This window comes from Oenanthe melanoleuca, chromosome 2 (genome assembly GCF_029582105.1).
Source record: "Oenanthe melanoleuca isolate GR-GAL-2019-014 chromosome 2, OMel1.0, whole genome shotgun sequence".
NCBI classification, from domain to species: domain Eukaryota; kingdom Metazoa; phylum Chordata; class Aves; order Passeriformes; family Muscicapidae; genus Oenanthe; species Oenanthe melanoleuca.
This window is the reverse complement of record NC_079335.1, coordinates 59,073,580-59,091,206: the sequence shown is the minus strand read 5'-3', so window position 1 is coordinate 59,091,206 and position 17,627 is coordinate 59,073,580. Positions and strand designations below refer to the sequence as shown.

Below are 17,627 nucleotides of genomic sequence, written 5' to 3'. Positions count from 1 at the left end.
GCTAAATTTCATAGTCAGAAAGCCAGAAGGCAGAACATGCATGATTATTTATTGAAACCTAAAAATAACACTGACAAGACCCTCTTAACATCAGGCAATTTCTAGCTCTTAAAAACTAAAACACAGCTTTCTGAATGTTGTAAATGGCAAGCCCATAGAATCTTCCATTGTTTAGACATGAAAAGAAATCCTTACTGTAAAGACAGTGATGTGTTAGACAGAGATGGTTAAAGAAATTCTAGAATGAGTCTCTAAATGCCATCATGTAATTGTATCAATCATTTAAGGTCCTTGTAATATGCCACCCATATTAGCATTTTGTGCCTTATGATAAAAGTATAGATAGGAAGTATCTATTGATTGGTTTAGAATCTCCTACACAGCCTAAACCCAAGCAGATCACTCTCAGCTTAGTGACCAGAAAATGTCCCAGACTCATGTCTATGTTCCTATGCACATTTACTTACCAGAAGGACAGAAACAGTTGCCTTCTACAATCTCATTAATTAGGTTTTAGGCCAAAAAATCAAGTTATTGTGGCACCTTGGCAAGCTCTGCATATCATCTGAGCCATTGCATGTGTTCTCTGTTCTTGCAGGAGGAATTTAAAAAAGAATGGGTTTTGGCCTGAATTTCATGTCCATTTGTGGGTTTCCCAATGATCTGGTTGCCATGTCTGAAAAGCACTGATCTTCCCCTAATCTGCAGCAACTGGCTGCCCTTGCTCTGTCTCTCATCTGAGAACCAGAGATTTGATATTCCTCCAGGTTCTGCCACCCAGCTGATGCCTGGATCCTCATCTAAATACAAAATTTTTCCAGGCTTCTCCTTAACCCTGGCACAGAACACCCCAACAGTCTCCTGGCTCCTAATTTTAATATTCTGGAGAAATCTTAGGAAATCTGGAACCTCTTTCCTAAGTATTAACAATAATAAATGAATGAATGAATTATAAATGAAAACTTCTTGGTCACAACATCAAAGTTAAGAGACATATTGGCCGAAGTGACAGATGGTAGCAATCTATTCAAACAGCCACCTAAACAAGACTGCTGAGCGTATCTCTATCCTCCTCTCTATGAGGCACTGGGAGTAATATTTTACATGAGACTTAGCAAGGAATCAAAAACTGAGAATGTGCTCTCCTTAGCTCTACCAGCTGCTAGAAGCCCCTTGAAAACTGTGTCAGCCCTTTATCTGTGTACAGTAGTTGAGAGCTTCTCTCAGAGCAAGAGGTATTTCACTGAGGTGTCAACCTGAGCAAGCCTTCATGCTGTAACTTCGTACCACTGTCACTACTTAATTTAGAAGCCTTCATCTTTAAAAGCTTTAGGACATGTCTGGAAACAGAGGCACAGCCATTTCTCCTGCCATCCTGAGCTGGCCATATTCCATTGGAGCTAAGGAGGTTCTGCAGGCTGGCAGCAGCTGGGGGAAGAGGACTCAGCTTATGGCTGGCCCATGCAGCTTGTGTCATTAAAGCCCATCTCCAGCCTCACAGAGAGATGCAGGAAGGGTGATTTCTTCACACCATGTCAGTAATGACACTTTTTTCTCTCCTTACATTCTGGTGTTGATTACAAAACAGAATCATGGAAGAGTTTAAACAAACATTACTGTGCAGGGATGAAGGCCGCAGCTGGACTGAAAATTAATTTAGGGCTTAAATTCCCTGTGTTTCCTCTGGAGAGCCTTCCCTGGGTTTTGAATCCAGGGCCCAGTGCAGGAGGACCTCAAAGGAGTGATCAGGTTCAGAGTAAAGTGCAGCCCATGCAGTTCCTCACACTGCATGTGGACACTGGAACCTTCAGCTCTCCTTCAGTGGGAACATGATGGCTGTTATCCCTTGAAAGTACACTTCCAAACCAAAATGATTCCTTTCAAATATGTGGTTATGTGCTCTCACCATCCACAGCAGAAGCCCTCCACTGGTAAGATTGAGCAGGTTCAAAACATTTCAGATTCACAGCCATGATATTGGGAAGAGAGAGCAGTGACTCCAAACCAGGTCTCTCTGAGCCTGGAGCAGACACACATTCCCCAGACATGTTGCCTAATAATACTATCTCTCATGGTGCCTCCCTAAAATCCACTCAAATTAATTTTCTCCTGAAACAGTTCATCTAAAGAGACGCCAGATGATGTCAGAGATGCAGCCTGAACATTTGTCCATACTGTGTGTGCTATTGTGCCAAATATTTTTTCTGGGCAGAGACACCCACTCTGGTTCTCTCATTATCTATGCAAGGTGTCCAGCACACCTGCAGGGTGTAGTTTTATGTACCAGAGCAACTTTGAAGGAATATATTGAAGTGCCTGAAGCCTGAAGTGTAAAGGCTAAGCAGGGAGCAAGCAAAATGCTTTACCATGGAACAAGTTTGTGAAAATCAGTGATTTCAAGCTAAGAAAGAGAAAGCAGGGAAATGTTTTTACCTCTGGGACCACACTGGAGCTCCCTGAAGATGTCTCTTGGCATTAACAAATGGCTCCCTTATTTTCTCTCATAGTGGTCCTAACTGCATTCTTTATTCTTCCTTTTCCCATGTGAAAGTGTTACTTAAAATGAGACTCAATTCTCCATGGAAATACTGAAAATACAGGTGCCAGAAAATGAGATCTTTTCATTAGCAGTCAGTGTAGCCTTCATACAAAATCGACTTTCATAGTTACTTTATCCCGTGTAATTACACAGCAAAGTCCTGTTTAACATCTCACTACATAATGGAAACTTCGTTTTTCAAATCAGATTAATGTTAAGAGTTACTCAGACATTTCAAGAGATAATATGTGTAATTAAGGTGCTTCTGGTGACGGGTTCCTATTGTAATGTGGTGGAAGATTCCCTGATAGTCTTGCTAACTGCATTAGTCACAATTGTTTTCATTAATATTGACACTATTCTCTTACCAGACAAACAGAAAAGGAGATTAATCAAAATGCTGTGCTGGTTTCCTGTGCTCTGAACGCCTCTTATGGACTGATGCTCAATTCTTAGTTTTCAGTTGGAATAAAGAACAGTTTTTCTAAGATGTGCAGGCAGCTTCACACCTGTTATTTACAGTAAAATTGTGAGAACAGAGAGATAACTATGTTTTGAAAATCTGAAAATAAAGCACTGATGAAATTTAAATGCTACAATTCCTAAGTATCTCATTTGTTTCCAATTTGTGCATCAGTGATGTGAGATTGCTGGAGTGTGTCGCACTGGGGAATGAGGTGAGGTATATATGTGGTTCATTATTTTGGGAAAAAAATGGCACAGGCCAAGGTACAACTGGCACCTGAGCCATTTGGGGCTGTGAGGCTGACTCAGGAAAATGGGGGACTCCAGTGGCAAGTCTCCATGATGGTGGTTTGGGACAAGCAAAGAGTGTGTTGTGTTTCAAAATGATGGAAGAAAAGAGACCTTAATTTCCAGCAGAACCAATGAAGTTAAACAAGGGATGGATTTGATTTTAAAAGAGCCCTATATATGTTAATTTTTCATGGGTATCACTTCTACACAGAATCAGCTTCTCCTGAATGAAGGTGTCATGTCAAGTCATACAGATAAAAGTTATGTCAAGTACCAAAAATGAGAAGGGCCAAGACAAGCAGGGAGCATGACAGGAGTGCAGGACACAACTCACAGTGAAAAGGGAAGAAAAAGAACAGCTTTGTTCTGAGGAAATTCACACATTGACTTCCAGATCCAGCAGTTTGCCAGTTAAGCAAGCAAAGGAAGAAAACCAACCATAAAAATGCACATTTGGGAGCACCATGCGTATTGACCACTACACCTGTGGCTGCTAAGTGTGCTTTGGAAATTCATGTATGAAATGAGTTAAAAGTTTATTTCAGTAGATTTGCATACTATGAAGAGATGGAAAACTGTGAATCCCTTAACCCCAGTTTTCTAAAGAAAATACCAAGGGAAAACTATATTTGCAAAGATTTTTATTCACTTTCTGCTTTCAAATACTGGTTACCATGATACAGCCTCCTAAAATGTGAGTGATAACCATAGAAATTGTTGCTCTTTTCATAAATCTAATGCAAAACAAGTATTTTTGTGTAACCCTTCAAATGTGAAATATTATGTTTTGTACACAGGAGTACGTAGAAGTGCCCTTTGAATTTGCAAAATGGAAAACAACTATACTTTATCAGATGCATTGCCCAGCTTTATATCTGCAGGAACCTAAAAGGTTAATATTACCAGAGCCTGAGACCAAAAGACTTGGTAGATTATTTATTGAAGTGAAAATAATAATTTAAAAAAAAACAAAAACAAAAGCTCTGCAAGGAACAGGTTTTCTCTGCAAGAAGTCTCAAAATGCCTGTTTCCTGCCTTAATGTTGACTTTCAGAGGCTACAAGTTTATAATACGATGTCTTACTAGTGATTGCTTCACTGACCTTTGTAATGTGGGCTCAAATCCCATTGCACCTGACATTTTGTTTTGCTTAGAGGGGATCTGCAGCTCACTGAGGATGTAGTCCCACTGGGATTCAGCTCTCCCTTATGGTCCCTGCAAACAAGACAGCATTTTTATCTGTTTTCTGGCTCTCTGGTTTCTGGCCAGGACACAATAAAAAAAAAACCAAACTCTTGTGGGAATGGGAAACTAACTAACTAAAAAAAACCATAAGGCCTTATTCCCTGAGTCCTATATATAACCTTTTAATCCATGATTACAAATTCCTTCTCGCTAATGTTTTGTAAAATGCTCTTTTAAACTCACTTACTGGAGGCTATACACTCACTTATTAAAAGCTACCAAAAGCTTATTAAAATCTAGTTGTGTGAAGTCTTTCTCAAAATCAGTATTTTAAAAAAATAAATCTCAGACTTGCACAAAAGAAGTGATATTGTGATATGACATCTCTAATTCATTACTGCTCAGTGTCCATTAAATAAAAACTATTGGCTGTGGAGGATGTGAAAAGCATAGGGTTTCAATAAAGAGGAAGTGCTTTATAATTCTTGAAATAAGAGCTGTGGTTGTATAAAGTCTTTAAAAAATAATTTTCCCTTTAGGTTGAGAGTTGCTGTCATTTTGGTGAGGCAGGACAGGATATGCTTCAATCTATATATACTTCAATAAATAAGAAAAAGTTCTACTGATGTGAGTAGGATTAAACAGAGGGGAAACAGAAAATAGACCTGCCATCACTGGGAAATACAAAGAGCAAAAAGACCCTATATCTACATATGTAAATATACCAAAGGGGATAGTACAGAAATGTCTCCCATGTCCAAAAGAAAAAAAACCCCTGTAGTTTAAGAAAATAATAATAACAATTAGAATGATACAAAGACTGAAGGAAGAGAAACAGAAGAATATACTTAAAGGCATAACTCTTTATGCTAATCAGCCACATCCTACATCCTATTAGAGGTACAATAAAACAATAGTTGTACCCTGATAATTTTTGTTACAAGTTGTTCAAAGATGGTGATAAAGCATGTCTGACTAACAGCAGTATGGGGGATTTCTCTGCTGGTGGTCCTGCACTCCTGACCACAGCTCTTCCCTTGGAGGGATGCGAGCATCCATGAGTAAAACTGCACCCCTGCTGGCTTGAGGAGTTAATGGTAAGGGCTGATTCCTTGTTTATGGCTATTTTGAACCATTGTAAAGCTCTGTTATTGTGATTGTGATTTGTGCTGTTTCCAGGGTGATAAAAAGCAGTTTCAGAATTTAAAGGCCTAGCTCTGTGCTTGGGTTAAACAAGCATTTAGCACTTGTTTGGTCTGTGAGATTATCATCAATGAAAATAGAAAATGAACATAAATTGAGTATGTTCTTAAGAGCTTTATGTAATCCGTGTTTACATCTCTATTCATGTTGACTGAAGGCAATTTCTGATTAATTTTTACAAAACTGAGTATAATAGGAATGTTTCACTGTGCTTCCTGGTGCAGAAAACATAACCAGAAAGACCCTAGTAATGTCAAGTGTGGGTCTGTCATATGGAGGAGACAGAAATTGTGAAATGTGAGGAATTTTTGCCAACAATCCCTCCTCTGCAATTTTCTCTGGGTAATTGAAGACAGAATTATATGGGCATGATAGTGTAGGCATGACGCTTTCTGAATATTCAGACAAAGCCTTTGGAATAGGGAAATATGTGGCACAAATGATCCTGTTGCCATTAGGCTCTGGGACTACACTCATTGTCCATGAGTGATAGGATGCTTTAAGTTCAATTAGGGTTACAAGTATCTACCAACTGTAACAGATTTGAAAAAAACCCAAGCATGTGTAAGAGCTTTGCTCTCATCAGGCTTCTGTCCTTCCAGTTTTCCAGCTTATTGAAACCTTGTAGGTTATTTCAGTTTGGGTCAGAAGTGTCCTCCAGAAGTGATTTTACTCTGTGGATTCATCCTGAGGGTGACATGTGTGAGGGTGATACACAAACCACACATGATGTATGTGGTTTCCCCATGGGAAGGATCTACCATATTTCATTGCAGATTTAAACCCCACAAGTGATGGTCACAAAACTTCTTGCCATTTGATGCATGCTACATAAAAGGCTACTATGTACAGTCTGCCAGCCTGTGGCAGATGGCTTTCTGTACATAACACATAAACTTTGATGTTATTGAATTTCTGTAATTGCCATTTTATTTCTACACAAATACACTGTCATCTATCCAGTATTTTAAACGCACAAAGCACAATGTTCACCAAAGTAATGGCTTTCACACATATAAAGTGACCATCAGAAACATTTAGTAGCTGCACTCTGAGAGCACTGAGGGGAGGTTTTTAAGGAGATCTTGTTCCTATCCTAGGAGAATGAGCAGGGCAGCGTTTCATGAGGGTAGAAGAACAGCAACCTCTCTTCTGAGCAGCTCATCTGCTGGTGGGCAGAGACATTGCAACGGGGACCCACAAGAGGCAGCAGCAAGTGAACATCACAAAGGAGATGGTGGAGTGAGGAGGCCCCCGTGAAAATCCCGCTCTCCAGTCTGGCAGCACGGTGCCTCAGCTCCCCACCACAGAGCACACAGAGCAGCACAGAGCACACTTCTATGAGGAGCAGCAGGCAAATATTTCAAGGGAAACACAATCACAAGCACTTTCCCAGCTATGGGTTAATTTTCAGCCCGAGACACAAAGCTAGTTCAGATTTCTGAATTTTCCCATCCTTGTTCACATCGCAGTGGTTGAGCAGGATTTGGCGGAACTTGTCCAGGTCCACCCCGCTAATGCTGGGCTGCAGGCAAAGAGAAAAAGAGTGCTGAGAGAGAAAATGGCTCTGGATTTCCCCAGCTTGTAAAACAGCCCACCATGCAGCAACTGGGAAATCCACCCAAGGAAGAATGACCAAAAGGTCCCACATCATCTCATATGCCTTGGGGAAGTAAACAGAAGATGGGGAGAGAGTGCTCTGCAAAGGCAGAAGGTGCATGGAATTTTAAGTGACTGTACAGAAATGCTCTGTGACTTTTGTGCTCAGTCAAGGCCATCAGTTTCTGATCCATATAGAAAACTTCAGAAAGTGGTGCAATGGAGATCTCTGCTCTACCAGACCTGTGTTTTCTCCTGGTTTCCTCTCTCAAACCTGCTGTGCAAGGACTAATGTGACATTTCTGTCAGAACACAACTATTTTACAGGCTAGACACATTTTACAGGCTACACAGCCTCTGTATGCTCCTAATGATTTACTACCTGCTCTGCTTCCCACATTCTCAGGAGGGGATCAAATTCACATGCACAGCTTGTGGTGTCCAAGGGCAATGCTGATGAAGGCCCTTAGGCAAAGCACAAATTTCCCTCCTTTATACACACTCACACACAGCAGAAATCCAGCCTCCTGTCCATCCCCACACCCTTCCCTGCACACTACATGGCCAGAACACACACACAGCCATCAGCATTCAGCTGCTGTTCTCTGCTCTCTCCTGAATGGATGTGGCAGCACAGATATCCCTGTGCCAGGTCACACTGTGTGAAAATGCAACAGCTCAGGCTCAGAGGAATCTAAAGATCACATTCTGTTTGGGTTAAAAGCTCTATCTTGGACTGCATCTGGAAACTCAAGATAAGCCAATGCAGACAGACTCTTCTGTCCATCAGGAGCTGAAGAGACACACCGAGTACACTATTCTTGATTGCAGATAGACTTCAAGTAATTTTCAATTGTAGGTCTGAGATGAACTAATGAACCATGAGGTCATTCTGGGGAGAACCACATCCACAAGGAAAACAGAAGAAAGAAATTGTGATGACCCACCTATATCATGTCATGCTGTAACATCTGCCTAATTCAAAGTACAAACTAGAATGGACCTTTCTAAAATAGAGTTGCTGAGGGAAGCTGTAATAATTTGTGAGGCAGAATTTCTGTGATACAGTGAAATGCTCTACACTGAGATGATGAAATTCCCTTCTGCTGATGATCAAACTAAAATTTGACTCTATGTTCTTATTAGTGTCTCTGTGTACACAGCCTTTCCAAAAGCATTGATCTTTAAGAAATATAAAGTATTAACAAACAGAGCCATGAAGATACCTTCACCAATTCCATCATGTCTTTGACAAACCCATCCACTTCTGGGCCTTCAAGCGCTCCTGTTTTACTCTGAAAGAAGGAATAAACATCAAAACTCTCCAGTGAGTCAAAACCACTACAGTGGTTACTGGTCAGTACCACCACCTGGTCACCAAGCTTTGTAGCATAAAGTTCACAGAATCATGAAATGGTTTGGGTTGGAAGGGACATTAAAACTCATCCAATTCCAACCATTTCACTATGGCCAGGGACACCTTCCACTAGCTCAGGCTGCTCAAAGTCCCATCCAACCTGGTCTTGAACACTTCCAGGGCTGGGAAATCCACAGCTTCTCTGGGCAGACATGTTCCAGTGCTTCGCTACCCTCATAGTAAATTATTTCTTCCTAATATCTAATATTTAAGATCTTTTTGTTTTTCCCAAACAATCTCTTTCCTACAAATGGGAGTAATGCCTCCCACCACTCTGAGGGAGTTATGTGACTGTCAGAAGCAGCACTGAATTGCAGATGTCTAACAGGCAGTTAAATGGTTGTGCCTGTCCTGAGCCAGACTCCCTGAACAACCATGGGCCCAGCATCAGAAGAGGGTTTATTTTTCAGCATGGTGGTGATGCAGGTCCTGAACTGCCAGAGGCTGTGAGCAGTAAAACCACCACCTTCTCTGCCTCCCTTGCCTCTCCTGCTGGAAAACTGCTAATGTAGCAGCACTGGCTGTGGCAATGGAGAAAGTCAAAATGGGTCCTTGACACAAGACCTCTGAGCATTGCTTCTCTCTGTCCTACTTTACCTCTCCCAGTCTGGTATATGGGCTCATGGGTCATGGGCTTGGCACAGCTGCCACTCATCAGTGACTCCAGCAGCAAACAGCAGGAGGAAGAAGTCTCAGCAGCACATGCTAAATCTGTCATTTACAAACCACAAGGGAATGAACTGACTCATGAGACTCACAACGTCGTAGTGTGCAAAAATCTTCTCAAAATCTCGCCTCCTTTCTTCTTGGCTGCAAGCCTGTGTACAGAGAGGACAAACAAATGAAAAATTAAAGCAAAAATTTCAAGTTTGGGCCCAGGTCATCTTAGCTGAGAGAGACAGGATCAATGTATCAAAAATTAATGCTACTTACATCCATCTTAAATTGTAGAAGGAAATTTTCCTGGAGCGCCAGAATCCTGAATAGAGAGATTTAAATTGTGATCTTTTTGCTTTATCATCTGCACACAAACTATTCTGAGCTCTTCTTGTTTGCAAAGCAAAGGGATGTTAGATTAAAGGCCTATAAAAGAGAAAAATTCCTGTGGGGTTATTTACAGAGGGCTGTTGTGGGAACACATGCTTTCCTCCCTGTCTGATGGGGCACAGAGGGTGCCCTTTGGTTCACTACAGACATGCCTATTAGCACCATTGCTTCTCCCAGAGCATTTCTGGTGGTCCTGCACAACAGAGGGTGTCAGCTTCCAAAGCAAGAGCTACCAGATAATCATTCCTTGTAACTGGATTGTTGTGCTGCATTAAAGAAAGTGATTTATGGCTCACTTTTGGAGGGAGACTTGGTGGTTGTAAAAGTAATGGACAAAGTAATCCTGTCCTGTGCACCAAGACTGGCAGAATTCCTCTCTTTTCATCTCCTAAAGCCTGTCAAGCAGTGATAAACCCTTTTCTCTCTCCAACTGCTCTGCTAACCCTGAGGTTTTTAGAGCCCATGGCACGGGGCATGCTGACCTGTGTCCGCACACGGAGGCATTTGGAGTCTGAGAAATGTTCTCAGACTGGAAGAGAGCCTCAGATGGCCTGGTTCCCAAAAGGGAACTTATTTAAGAGAAAATTGTAACAGCAACCTCCTTTAGATATTCTTTGTCCTGCCTCAGATTCTGCTCTAATATTTCATGGTCAAAGAGAACTGCTGTATGCACTGCAGTTATTTGTGCCGGCATTTGCCAGGATCTGAAGCAGAGAGTAACAGTGGCAAAACGGCACCTCTGTCCCCTCATCCTCTAAACTGGTCTTTATTTAAGACTGTGTCTGCATATTTAAAGTCCTATCCAACCAATGCACATAGTTTTACACAGAGAGGCATACTCCCTATGCCTAGGCAGTGAAAGTTATCTAAAAGCCTCTGAAGTATCAAGGATGGAAAAGAGACAGAGACCCATGACTGAGTCCCCAGCTTCATTCACAAGTATCTCACCTTGGCTCTCCAAATTCCTTCCTATTGCCACTGCCAAACTCTTTGCCACTTTTATTATTCAAAATGCAGTAAAAATTCTTTGCAATCCCTGCTGCATATAATGATGAAAAATAAATGCATGTCTGTGACCTTGTTGAAAGGATAGTCATCCTCCTTTTAAAGAAACAGAGCCACTGGTTGCTTTGCCACCTCCTGGGAAGCACCTCAGATTATGCCAAAGGACATTGATGTTGTACAGACAGATCCTGGCATTGCTCCTATCACTATCTCTAGATTCTTAGATGTGTTAGAAAGGTGGGATCAGAGCAGATCTAATTCAAAAGGAGGTAGACTTCAACTGCACATCCTTAGAGGGAGAGCATCACCTTGCATGGATCTACCATTGTGAGCTGAAACACCCCATCAACATTATTAAACCTTACCTTGCCAGGTCATTCAGGTCCAGTCGTCCATCTTTGTTTTTGTCAAAGATTTTCATCTATAAATCAGGAAGACAGAGATAAAATAGATGGGCCATGTGAACACACACTAAAAAAAGCCAATATACATTTTGCTCTGCCCTGTGCCCTTCCCTCTGCTTGATCAGGGTGCTTGCCCAAATCCTGGGCAGCATGGAATCCTGTGCTAGCACCAAGTCCTAACTGGCCTGTCAAACATGTGCTCTGTGCAGAGCCACTAAATGACAGAGGAAAGACTTCTGAATCTTCCTTCGCTCTAGAGCTGGGAGACAAATAAAACTGCCAGGCCATCCTGAGAACTTCCCTCTGGTTGCATCAGTCCAACTTGTTTCCTTCCAGCTAATCTAACTTCTTGCATGCTGCTTCCTGCCCCATTAGCAATATGCCCTGCTGGAGCAGCAGTGGCACGAGGCTGGGAGGAAGGGATGGGAGCAGAAGCTGCCTTTGCTGGTGCTACCATGGGGAGAAATATCCTTGCAATGACAGCCTCCCACTGCCATCAGAGAGAGAAACTCAAGCCTTCATTTCTTCAATTATTCTGCAGGCCATAGAAAATTATTAGTGTTCTTTCTAGAAATTAATATGCCCAGATAAGATTTTAAAAGCCTCTCTCCAAATGAAACATCAATGCCTAACCTGGTTTTGTCTGTTGTTTGAGGAGAGAGAAAAATATCCCTACTGCTTCACTTTTGCACCCCACAGGTGACTTTGCTATATGCAGCTTATATCATAGCTCTAAAATATGCTGCCTAAAGGAAGCTTATGGAGACAACTCCTATTTAGATGGCTAGAGAAAGTACCAGCATGTGGGTGGTGGGAATACCATAATCCTTGGGCTCTACAGTAACTTCAGTGCTTTTGAAAATGTCACCTTAAATCTCTTGGTTATGGCTACCAGGGAGATTAGTTACCCACATTGTCTGCAGGAACTCACCACAAAGCAGCGCCACTGATGTGGTGAGAGAGGATAGGATTTGCTGGGAAAGGACAGCTTTTGGTGGTAAGCATGGGGCCCAGCTCTCAGGAACTCTGCTGCCAGGTCAGGGAAGCTCTGGCTGAAGGTACTGGTCTTTGGTTCACACAAAAATACAGTATCCTTACCAGAACACACAAAACTTACTGCCCTTAGCAGTCTTTGTACTTGACTTGGATTCTCCTCCACGTTTCTGAGCTCTTGGAAGTGTGTTTTATTTTCTAACATTTTTGCTACATCTCAGAATTACTGTCTTGAGACTAAAATTCAGTGCTTCAGCCTTCAATTTCAATTCAACTTCAAATTCAGATGTTTTTCTCTCTGTGATCCTCAGAAAAGCAAACACTGGATTTCTGGGAGAATTTCAACTCTATGATCACAATGTCCATAAAAGCTTATGGTACTAGGACAGGTACAGGTGGTTTCCTGTTCAAGAGCCAGACTTAGGTCACAATTTTCATTTCACATAGGCTTGTCTGGGACAAGTCTCATGTTTCTTTTCCAATGAAGCATCTCCAGCCTCATGTCTTATTCCAGGGAATAAATAAAGAAGCATCCCAGCATGGCTGTCCTTGCCTTAGGACTTCATGTGTCCCGCCTGCCCTGCATCTGCTCTTCTTTGTGGGTGCAGCATATTTTCATGGTTTCAGAACCTGCAAATAATCAGGAGGCTGAAGAGTTTTGTGCAGTCTTAATGAAACAGACTAGATTAGAGATGGTGGTTTAGATGTGAAAGGCTTTCTGCTTCATTATCAATTTTGTGAGCATATGGTTTTCAATCCTATTAATTTCTGACCCCTTAAGAATATTCCTGCAGCAGTATAGATCGCATTAAAACGCATTTAATAGAGAGGTAATAAACTCCTTGGTGGATTGCGTAATGGAAGGAAACATTCTTCTCTTGCACCCTATCTTTCAGCTTGATATTAAACTTTCAGTGACTGACCTTGTCTACCTACAGCCAACCAACTCCCCTCCCTGACCTCCTTCACTCAGCTCTGTAAGAGAGAACCTTTGTGTTTTCTATTTGTTTAGCCTTTTTCTGCCACAATTACCCTAAATACAATTTTCAAACATATTCAGTATTTTGATGTCCATACCAGTCAACAGAAAGAAAAAAGTCTGGCTGGAAAAGCTAGGCCAAGCCAATTCTTGCCAGTGACTAACACATGAAAGTTGGAAAACATGTAGGGAAGAAAGGCTGGTGTTCACTGAATTAGTTCAGGTACCACAGCTAATAAGATCGATCTAATCCTGTTACTGGGACAAGTGGAGCTCATGCATACCCACTACATGGTGATCCTGTGCTGCATTACTAGGGGAACAGCCTGGGGACATGTTTTTTAATTAAACTTTCAAGTTTCAAGCATGTGAGTGTTTGATCTGATATGCTAATTGTGTGCATGTGTACACAAAGAATGACAGTTGTCCACCACATATGACAAAGCATACATCATGGGAGAAGCAGATAATTGAAATGGTTATGAGGTTGTTTCTAATTTAAACTTTTGCCTTCACACACCATCTTGATATCTTCAATTTGATGGCTTTTCAATTTACACTCTTGAAAGGTATATTTACGCTGTCAGGCTGATATGAAACATTTCAATGTGGTTAAGGACAAGGTCTGGCATGTTTAAATAGCACTCAATTTTACTAAAAGCTCTGTTGCATCTAGCAGTATGCTTTATAAAATGATGCATTTCCTTTACAGTCAAGTTACCCCATATTTTAAAGTGTTTGCACAAATTAATTCACTGACATTTTAATGGCAGTGCACCAAGGGCACACCCCCTGTTTGTCTGAACGTACTCTGAGGCACTCTGAGACAGATAGAGAATATGTAAGAGCTTGGTTTGCAATAGAATTTGTTATGTCTCCATTTTTTTAAAGTGCAAAATCAAAACTGCCATTGGCTTTTAATTCAGTAAAGGAAATATCTCTGCTTTCTCAATGCACTATTGTAAAGACCACTGACATACCACAGTATGACAAACACACGCATTCTTTGAAGAGCAATATCAATATGAATTATTTTCCACTACAGAGATAAGAATTAAACAACCAAAATAAATAGTTCTGTGATTAGCAGACTCACTAAAACCTGCTTTTATACCTTCTCTGGTTCTCTTTCTTTGTGTGTAATAAAGTGGGACACTGAGAGAGTCAGTTTTACTTGACCTCCTACTCTCACAAATATATTTTTATATATTTATCAGGGGCACCTATGCCCAACAGCTGAAACAAAAGTTGGCCAGGGAGTACAGAGGTTATTGAGACTGTATAAAGACAGGCATCAGCCCAAGCTGCAGGACTGCCTATGCCTCTTTCTTTAGGGAAGGATGAGGCCACAAAGACATTTACAGAGTGGCTGGAGGGCCCAGTGGCCAGAAAATTACCTTCAGGTAGACAAGTTCTTTAGCACAGGATTTCTAATAGTGTTTTGATTCCAAAGAGACCAAGGCATTATCTGTTGGGGTGTTCAAAAGCCTGCAGGCTCCTGAGTTCTGTTGGTTTTGATCTTCAGAAATGAAATTTGGGCTTAAATGGGATTTTCTGCTGTGTCCCTTCTTAATTTAATGCCAGAGGTGACAGCACCACTTGCTGATTTGTGTTCATCAGCTGTGTGGGTCCTCTCAGTCACCTGGGAGAGAGGCCAGCAAGGACCACTACCAGAGGAGAAGGGATGAGCAAAGACTGCTTATCTGCACTTTAAGAACCAATCTTGTAGACTACACTTTACTCCTATAGTATTTCTAGAGCTTTGGGAAGTTTGCTCGGTGTGTTCACAAACATAATAAATTCTGTTTAGGCTTTTTTTCAATACAATAAATATTTCTCTTTCTATTATTACACCTTTTGTTTGGTCATAGAAGACTTTGTTAACAAAGATATGCTAGCTTGACTAGTAAGATGTTAAGGGTCTAAATCACCTGAATTTTCTGTGCTCTGGCTTTTAATTACCCGCATGAGTACATTGGCATCAGCACTGAGCACAGATAGACTTTCACAGCCACAGAACTGACCACACTGAAACTCTGGCACTATCCTTGCAGAGGGGACAGGCAGCAGCCACAAAAGCACCAGAAATCCCCCCAGTGTACAATAAAGGTAGTCCACAGTGCATACTTATGGACACAGATCATCCTCAGGGAGAAGACAACCTCTCTCCCTTTGCACTGAGAAGATGAGGAGCCCTCAGCTTCAGGCCTGTGCACTCAGGGCACATAGCTCAGTGCCCAGGAGAATCTTTGCAAATAACCCCAGCAAAACCCTGGGGTCATTACAGCTGGAAAAAATATCTATTCTGACTTCTCTGGGGTTAAGATTCCATCCTCAATCATCACTATCTACAAGCTTTCAAATGCTGTAGCTCATGACCAATACTTACTGAGTTATTAGTCACTGCACTTACACTATTGCCTCTCTAGAATATTAACCTTTGTCGTGGGCAAAGAAGGCATGCTGGCTGGACAACAACTATCTTTTGCATTTTACTGAAATAAAATAATGCTCAGATTAAAGGAATTTATAATGCTCCATCTGACATTATCAACATAAGGCAATGAAAAAAGTGAATGTGAGCATTGCATGTGTGACTGCTTCAGCAGAATATACAACTTAAATTCCTGAAGTTTGACTCAGAAATGAACTTGCCCTGCATGCAGCTTGTAGACATTGGGATTACAAACTAGAAGTAGCATGCTGTTATCTGGGAAGCTATGGATTATCAGAAACCATATCCTAAATCTAGTTAATATCCTAGCATTTACAATAAGTACACAGCTGCATGCATGCACAGGTAGGGAATCTGTCACTCAAAAAAAAAAAAAAAAAAAAAAAAAAAAGCTGTCAAATGCATATGTGAGATGGGTATTTCTGAGCTGAAACTTCACCAGGACCCAGAAACCTACTAACAGCTTGACCTCAGGGGCTGAAGGGAGGTGGGAAGGATTGGAAAAAATTGTTCTACTGTCATTTTCCAGTGTCCTTATCACAAAGCATCAAGGGGGACAGTCTTCATTTCTCCAGCTTGTGTTAATTCAGGAAGGCAGAAAATTCTTATCATGTTATTTAAACCCTCCATCCATTTTCAGCATGCTCACTCTGTCTCCCAAAGCACACACTGCAGGACCCCTGGGGCCACTTCTCAGGAGGCTCAGAGCAATTTGGGCTTCACTTCAACCACTTGCTCCCTGCCAACAGCTCTTGGTCAGTGCCCATAGAAAGGCAAAAAACCTATGGATTGTTTTAAAATACTCAGAACTGCAAGCAGGTGCATGTAAATAATTATTAATACACACTTAATGACTATTAATACAAATATGTATCTATGTCGGCATGGGAAAAAAGAACAAGAACAGTGCCTACAAAGAGGCTTCCTCAGCACAGCATTGACACTTCAATTCATGAAGAGTCTTGAGAACTCAAATGTTCTTTTGTGATTTGAGAGTTTGTGCAATGCCGATGTGTTCACTACCTGTTGTCTTTATGGGAGTTTATCACTTGTTCATCAAATCCCTGTCTACATCAGTGTTCTCTGAAAAAAGGATGCCAAGGTCACAAGGAAACAGAATAGCCCCTTAAGAAGTGGCTGCTAAGCAACGTGATAAAGTGATGTTCCTTTCCAGAGACAACCAATCTCTTCCAAAAGAAATACTCTCTCCCTCTTCTCAGCTTTTTTTTTAAATGCAGTATGAGATCATTCATCGCAACACAAGGGGCAAGACTTGATATCTTCTCACACTGCTCACAAACTGCAAATACCCATCACAGAACTACAAAATGCTGCCTTTTTTTTTTTTTTCCCCTTAAGCTTGGGCTAGATGCTAGCTTCTTTAAAATCATAGTTTTTGCTTTTCACCTTTATCTCCAAAAGGCCCTAGGGTCCACCCTGGATATCAGTAGCTCCTTAAGATGTGTGCAGCCAGCTGTGCATGTACAAAGAAAAGGGCAGAGATCTGTATATTCCTGTTGAGACAGATGGGTTTACAGCTCCTTGGCACACAGCTTATTTCAACTGAATAATAATTACATTGGCCCTTGAAAGCCCTGAGCTGGATAGATGTGTCACCCTGTGAGACCCTGTAGTGCAGCAGAAATAGGTCCTGCTCCCAAGGTCTTTGTGCTCTAAAAAGATAAAAGGGTAGAATCAAAGCAATGGGGGAGAGAAATACAAGTATGTCCAATCTGCAGAAAAGGAATTGCTGCTTCTGGTTGTCAAAGATATAACAGAAAGTCTGTTGTCAGGAAAAAAATGGATGGGCCACTGACCCATTTATCCTGAACAGTGGTGATGGTGGAAGAGTCCAGTGGGAGTAGGACTCTGCAATCCAGCAGCTCCTCACTCCATGTGGGAAAGAAGAGAGAGGAAACAAGGGTTGCCATTACCCTGAGCCTTGACATCAAACCTTTGAGTCATTTTTTCCCTCTTCAATCCAGCCCTGCAAATGCAAGGCTGAATCTTTTGTGCCTCCTTGGAATTTTGCCTTCTTATTTCAG

The 17,627-nt window shown here is 41.5% G+C and overlaps 1 protein-coding gene across 1 annotated transcript in view; it reads right to left on the bottom strand.

Annotated features, from left to right (window-relative positions):
* Positions 1 to 4,030: 4,030 nt before the first annotated feature.
* SCGN (secretagogin, EF-hand calcium binding protein) overlaps positions 4,031 to 17,627 on the bottom strand; it is a 28,225-nt gene continuing 14,628 nt past the window's right edge. The window contains exons 7-11 of the mRNA XM_056484114.1: positions 11,117 to 11,172; positions 9,633 to 9,678; positions 9,458 to 9,517; positions 8,509 to 8,577; positions 4,031 to 7,208 (exon numbers count right to left, since the gene is read on the bottom strand). Of these exons, the coding sequence (XP_056340089.1) occupies positions 7,080 to 7,208; positions 8,509 to 8,577; positions 9,458 to 9,517; positions 9,633 to 9,678; positions 11,117 to 11,172 (360 nt within the window). The 3' untranslated portion in view covers positions 4,031 to 7,079. The remainder of the gene's footprint in view (positions 7,209 to 8,508; positions 8,578 to 9,457; positions 9,518 to 9,632; positions 9,679 to 11,116; positions 11,173 to 17,627) is intronic.